Here is a 7360-nt window from a genome sequence, read left to right on the forward strand (position 1 = left end):
GTTAAAAGAGATAAAATTCATAAAATATGTATATTATATACAAAAAATATTAGAATATGTTAAACTTTTATATCTACAACTATATATTATTTTAATTAATTTTAAACTCATAAGAATATATTATTTAAAATGATTATATACAAAATATAATAGTATATAGCTAACTTTTAGTTCATGTGTTATTTACAAAATATGATATCAGAAAATTTTAATAATTCAAATGATATTAATGAAAAATCTATTTTAACTAAACATATAATTCTAAATGGGCATGCCATGTATCATTCTCTTCTTCGTTGAATTGATAACGAGGCGTTTTTAGATGTGAGGAAATTCTTCTTGGGAGAATTACCAATTGTGACTCAAAATTTGGAGTCAAACCCAAAAGAATACCCCAACTTGGGTCAAAGTCAAAAGTAACATAAAAGGCTATTGAAATTACAACTATTTCCTTGTCAACAAACAAAAAAACGGATTTTTTTTTTACGTTTCTACCCCTCGCAAGTCGTCTGTCCAGACGACTTGAAAATAAGTCATCCAGACGACTTAACTTAAAGTCGTCTGGACAGTTATTCTTAAACATAATTTAAAAATTTTGTAAAAAATATTTTGATAAGTGAAAAATTGGAATAATGTAATTAACATATGTCTTAAGAGATATAAATTAATATATAACAAATTTCAATTGTTTTCAGCCCAGATGAGTGAAAGTAGTGAGTCATGATATTCTTTAGTTTATGTTTCATCAACATATGTTGTAGTATTGTATGTGTTCTTAGGGTTAGATTTTGGAAAGCATTAAAACCGTTTTTGAAAATTTTTAAAATTACCTAAGCGTGTTCATTTATGTGTATAGTAAACACTATTGAAGTATAATTTGATTTTATAACGTGGTTAGTAAGTTAATTTAGTCATTTTAGTTTAGGGGTTCATTTTAGGATATGGGACGACTTAATATTTAGTCTTCTGTGCCCAGACGACTAAATATTAGGTCGTCTGATGTACATTATCAGCCAGAATAAGTCGTCTAAACCGGACCAAACCTTAAAGTTTACCAATGTACTTTTAAAGCTAACCGGATTATTTACCCAATATATAAGGTGATTTTTTTTATTTCATTTTCCGCGAAATTCAGAAACCCTAACAGTTCTCTCTCACCGGCGATATCAAAGGCGATTCGAATTCCCACTATTTCCAAACAACCATCGTTCTCAACATCGGCTATCTATCTCACTTCATTCTCACCGTTGTCGCCGCAGCTTCTTCTAACCCTAGCGCCGCCGATTCCTCTAAACCCTAGCACCCCCGCTTCCACTATTTCCGAACAAACCGTCGCCCTCGCCACCGTGCTCACCAACGTTCTCACCGCCGCTTCCTCTAAACACTAGCTAGCACCACCGCTTCTTCTAAACCCTAGCGCCGCCGCTTCTTCTCTGTAAACCGTAGCGCCGTTTCTCTGTAAACCCTAACGCCGGTAAGTCATCAAACTCGAGGAAAAGATGAACATAAAACGTTGTCTCTTTCAATTTACTCATTCTCACCGTTTCACGTTTATTTTTTCAGATCTATAACCACAATGACGAGTACTCCAACTCCTTCTGCGACTAATCAGGTCCGCTTGAAATTTTTCTACTGGAAGACTTGTAAGTAAGTCGTCTGGAAAGTCTTCAAACTGGACGACTTAGTACGTCCATTTGGAAGACTTTCCAGACGACTTAAATATAAGTCGTCAACTAAGTCGTCCAGTTGGACGACTTTCTAGACGACTTATATTAAAGTCGTCTACTAAGTCGTCTGGAGTAACAATTAAGGCGTGATTGATTTAGCTTGTGTTCTGACTTCTATTGTTGTCTTTGATTATTTGTCAGACAAAAAGGATGGATATTCCAGAACTCCCCCGTAGGTTATACACATTAGGGGAAGAGCCAGAACCCCACAATAGCATTTCGTATCATACGGATAACAAGAAGTTGCATACTGCTCTTAGGGAAGCTCTCACTGATGCTGAATTTGAAGAGCTCAAGGAGTCGAGATTGGGAGTTTTCATCAAGTTCAAGGAGCAGGGATTTGGTTGGGCTTCAAGGCTGGTTCACTACTTGCTCTGTTTAAAGCTGGACATTAAGAAGAAGTACGAGATGTGGTGTCTCGTTGGTCCAGAACCTGCGAGGTTTTCACTGTTAGAGTTTGAAAACATCACTGGTCTAAACTGCGAGTACATCGAGGACCTTGAGACACCAGAATGTGAAGTTACCCCAGAGATGGTTTCTTTCTGGGGGATGATGGGAGTTCATCTGGAAGCTGGGCCAACTACTGATCAGATAATAGCAGCACTGAAGAGATGCGGGGATTGGTCCAGGAAAGATCGTAAGCGACTCGCGTACCTTTCCATCTTCACTGGATTCATTGAAGGGAGAAAGTTTTCAACCGCTACACGAGCTACTCTGGCAAGGCTAGTGATGGATTTAGAACGGTTTGAGAATTATCCATGGGGGAGAGTCGCGTTTAAGGTGCTGATGGACTCTTTGTGGAACAAAGATATTACTGGCTGTTACACCGTGGATGGGTTTATACAAGTTCTTCAGGTCTGGGCGTACACAGCTATTCCGGGATTGGGTGCTAGTATTGGTAGTCCCAGAGCAAACAGTCCGTCTCCACCGATTCTGGCTTACGAGGGCAGCAGAGGCCGCGGATTCATGAAAGCTGTTATCTTGAGTCAGGTACCTTTCCATCTTCACTTAATTAAGTTGTCTGGAAAGTCTTCCAGCTGGACGACTTAGTAGACGACTTATTATAAGTCGTCTGGAAGGTCTTCCAGCTGGACGACTTAGTAGACGACTTATAATAAGTCGTCTGGAAAGTCTTCCAGCTGGACGACTTAGTAGACGACTGAAGGTCGTCCAGCTGGACGACTTAGTAGACGACTTATAATAAGTCGTCTGGAAGGTCGTCTGGAAGGTCGTCCAGCTGGACGACTTAGTAGATGACTTATAATTAAGTCGTCTATTTAGTATTTTGTTTCAAATATCTAACTCGATATTTAGTAGATGACTTAGTAGATGACTTATAACAAAATACTCAAAAGGCAAAGCCTATTCCTCAAACGAAACAGCCTGCTCCTCGAACGAAACAGCCTACTCCTCAAAAGGCAAAGCTTACTCCTCCTCAAAAGAAACAGACTTCTCCTCAAAAGAAACAGCCTTCTCCTCAAAAGAAACAGCCTTCTCCTCTGCCCAAAGAGGTAAGTCGTCCAGGGTCTTCTAGTTGTCCAGACAACTTTTATTTAAGTCGTCCAGGGTCAACTAGTCGTCCAGACAACTTTTATTTAAGTCGTCCAGGGTTAACTTGTGTGCAATTTTTATTGCAGAGATTGTTGCCGGAGGATACAGCAGATGAGGCGATCTCGGTATATAAGATCTTGCCGGAGGATAAAGCAGATGGTGTCACCTCCAAAGAGATTGTTCCTCTCACTTCCACTGACCAACCGAGCTTCGCTTCCAACGATCAACAACCGAGCTTCGCTTCCACCGATCCAAGCGTTCCAGTTTCAGAACCGAGCCTGGTTGTATTGGACAAAACATCTCCCACTGCTTCTGTGCGTGCAAGGAGTGAACAAACGAAGAAACCTGCTCCCACGTAGATATCTCCTTATACGGCAGAGAGAAGGAAACTCCTTAGAGTGGGAAAGTATAATCCATTTCCCACACTAAACAGACCTAAGATGAAGGAGCTCGCTGATTGGTTGAAAACTGATCCGTAAGTGATTGCTTTACCCATAATAGCTTGATTTAGTCTACCAAAACTGATTGCTTTTTTGTTTGCAGTGATTATTTCACTAAGGAAGAGGACAAACCACGTACATCACCAACTTGGTGGTATCAAAAACTCCGGACATCCAAAGCATGGCTGGAAGACGTAGTAAGTCTTCTGCTTATCTTTAAGTCGTCTGGTAACTTGTCTTTGTATAGATTTGTAAATATATAAGTCGTCTGGAAGGTTTTCCAGCTGGACGACTTACAAATAAGTCGTCGTCTGGTAACTTGTCTTTGTATAGATTTGTAAATATATAAGTCGTCTGGAAGGTTCTAACTTGTATTATTTTATATGCAGCATATAGATGCTTGGATGAATGTGCTGAGGCAGAGGTATAAGGAGAACCCACAATGTTTCCGGAGCGAGCGAATGTGCTTCCTGGATCACAACTTTACCCAGTCTTGGAGAGAACAGTATCTGGTCTTCAAAACATCGTCGTCTGATCACAATGGTTTAGGAAAAATGCTACCTAGTGGGGCGGCGAGTTTGTATGACGGATCAATGCCTTCATTTTGCCAATCAAACAAGAAGTGGGGGGAGGACATTGATGATATCTATGCGCCACTGAACTTGGACAACAAACATTGGGTGGCTATTTGGATATCGATCCCTAAGAGGCACATAGTCGTCTGGGACAGCATACCTTCAACTACCATACCAGAAAGATGGGATGAGATAATGGAGCCTTTTCTCGAGATGGTCCCTTATCTGATTGTGGAGTGCGGAGACCAGATGCATGGGTTGGAGCGATACACTTATGAGAGACTCCTCAAAGATGTACCCACGGCCAACAATGGTGATTGTGGCGTGTACGCTGCAAAGTACATTGAATGTCATGCTCTTGGGGTCCCCTTTAGCCCTAAAGACTTTGCTAGGTCCAATGCGAAGACTATGAGGGATACTATGGCTTTGGCTATATGGACGGAGCTTGTTGATCAGCATCTGAAAGATAATGAGGATGGTGGTATGTTTGTAGGCATGTATGATTAGATACACAAATCAATTTGTATAGATTTTTTAACTTGTATAGATTTTTTAACTTGTATAGATTTTTTAACTTGTATAGATACACAAATCAATTTGTATATTTGAACTATTTGTATACACAAATCTATTTGTATATTTGAACTATTTGTTTACACAAATCTATTTGTATGTTTGTGGGCATGTATGATTTATTTGATTTTCTAACTTGTATAGATTTTCTAACTTACAAATAAGTCGTCTGGAAGGTTTTCCAGCTGGACGACTTACAAATAAGTCGTCTGGAAGGTTTTCCAGCTGGACGACTTACAAATAAGGTCGTCTAAAAAAAATAAGGTAGTCTAAAAATAAAATACACTGGACGACTTACAAATAAGGTCGTCTAAAAAAAATAAGGTAGTCTAAAAATAAAATACACTGGACGACTTCGTAAAAGGTCGTCTAAAAAAAATACACTTGAAGGGATAGTAGAAGGTAGTCTAAACACTGGACGACTTAAATACACTGGACGACTTAAATACACTGGACGACTTCGTAAAAGGTCGTCTAAAAAAAATACACTTGAAGGGATAGTAGAAGGTAGTCTAATACACTGGACGACTTCGTAGAAGGTAGACGAAACACTGGACGACTTAGAAATTAGTCGTCTGGACGGGTAATCAAGACTGGACGACTTATATTTAGGTCGTCTGGACAACTAGTCAACTGGTTGTGTACATTGTGGTTTCGTATGGCCAGTTTCCTTGCAGTTTGAGCATCTCCGTGCCCTGTGTTTCTTCCTGGGTTTGTGTCCCCTCATCCTAGATAGCTCCAACCAAGATTGCCATCTTGATTTCTTCTGTCTCCCCGGACCACGCTTTACGTTTGGAGGAAAGCATTCTCGTTCCTCAATATGTTGTGACACGATAGGATATATATTCTCTGAGTATCCTGCATACAGATGATTCTTTGAGTAAAGTGGACATACAAGTGTGTCGATATGCACACCAGCATGTGTTCCAGCTGCTATAGCATGAGAGCAAGGTATTTTCTCCACTCCATAGACACCACAACCACACTTTACATGTTCCAAATCAACCGCACAGTCCATTTTGCCACCTTTGACAAAGAAACGCCATCCATCAATTGGTTCGACCGTCATCGTATCCGCTATCTCTGATCGAACAGCAAGCAAGTATTCAACACCCCGGCTATGTACATTATCGCAGACGACTTAGATTTAAGTCGTCCAGAAGACTTAAAGGTAAGTCGTCTAAAGAGGTCACTTTTGCAATTGAAAATTAAAAGGGACGACTTAATTCTAAGTCGTCCGGCTTTGTTTGTTAAAAAAAAAAATCCAGACGACTTATATAAGTCGTCTACGAAAAACGGGCTAGTTTTGCATTTGACCGAATCGTGTCAGATCTTTGACTATTTCTGGACGACTTATAAATCAGTCGTCTCTGGAAAGTAAAAATTTCAATATTTTATTCAAACTAGACGACTTACACGTAAGTCGTCCCAGGTTAGTTTTGTAATTGAAAAATAAAACTTGAAATTTAACTTTCTCCAGACGACTTAACTAAAAGTCGTCCAGCTAGACGACTTAATTTAAGGTCGTCCGGGATAAGCAAGGTTTGGACGACTTAATTGGGAAAAATTCTGGACGACTTTGCTTTCCCCGGACGACTTTAAATTAAGTCTTCTGACGGGACGACTTTATATTATGTCGTCTGGTAAAAATTAAATTATGAAGTTTTATTTTTCAACTACAAAACTAACCTAAGACGACTTACACGTAAGTCGTCTAGTTTAATAAAATATTGAAATTTTAACTTTCCGAGAGACGACTGAATTATAAGTCGTCCAGAAATAGTCAAAGATCTGACACGATTCGGTCAAATGCAAAACTAGCCTGTTTCTCGTAGACGACTTATATATAAGTCGTCTGGACTGTTTTTTTTCACCAAACAAAGCTGGACGACTTAGTTTAAGTCGTCCGTTTGACCAGAAGACTCATCAGTAAGTCTTCTACATACAGATGACTTACTTGTAAGTCTTCTACGCGAACAGATTTTGAAAAAAATTCAAATTCGTACCTTCAACTAGGTGAGATGACTTTGTTTGCACACAGGGTCTTCTCCAACCACCCAGAACCTCAAACGAAAGCAACCGTAAGTCAAAACGAAAGAAATATGGCTCCAAACAATTTTGAATCAAAAGCTTCAGTTTTTTGGATGAATATGGAGAGAAAGTGAAAGAAATGTTGTTTTTAGTTCATAACAATTGAAACAGAGAGAGTGTAAAGAGATTTACGTGCATTAAAGGGCATTAAAAGCTCCAAACAGTTCGTACAAGGTTGTTCCCACTATTCATGGCAGTGGCAATATTGTAAATACTTGAAGAAAATGAGGTTGAGACAGTAAAGAAGCCATTTTCGAAAAAAAAAAAAAAAGGGTTAATGGCATTTTCGTAGATAAAATGCAGATGTGGGGTTAAAAACTCAAAAAAAAAATGAGTCAAAAGAAAAGGTTAGTTTTCTGTTTGAATTCAAGTTTTGAGTCACTTTTGCAATAAGCCCTTAAAA

General features: G+C 39.1%; 1 protein-coding gene across 1 annotated transcript; it reads left to right on the forward strand.

The window, feature by feature from the left end:
- Positions 1–1130: 1130 nt before the first annotated feature.
- On the forward strand, positions 1131–2792 carry LOC130507344 (uncharacterized). Its single transcript, XM_057002061.1, has 3 exons — positions 1131–1474; positions 1564–1612; positions 1869–2792. The coding sequence occupies exons 2-3, from the start codon at positions 1577–1579 to the stop codon at positions 2775–2777; spliced, it is 945 nt and encodes a 314-aa protein (XP_056858041.1). The 5' UTR covers positions 1131–1474; positions 1564–1576; the 3' UTR covers positions 2778–2792.
- The last annotated feature ends 4568 nt before the right edge of the window (positions 2793–7360 follow it).

This window comes from Raphanus sativus, unplaced genomic scaffold (genome assembly GCF_000801105.2).
Source record: "Raphanus sativus cultivar WK10039 unplaced genomic scaffold, ASM80110v3 Scaffold4367, whole genome shotgun sequence".
Classification (NCBI taxonomy): Eukaryota; Viridiplantae; Streptophyta; class Magnoliopsida; order Brassicales; family Brassicaceae; genus Raphanus; species Raphanus sativus.

Coding starts and splice junctions, on each gene's coding strand:
- LOC130507344 (XM_057002061.1), top strand. CDS start 1,577: ATGACGAGTACTCCAACTCCTTCTGCGACTAATCAG. Junction 1,613..1,868: donor CTCCTTCTGCGACTAATCAG/GTCCGCTTGAAA, acceptor ATTATTTGTCAG/ACAAAAAGGATGGATATTCC.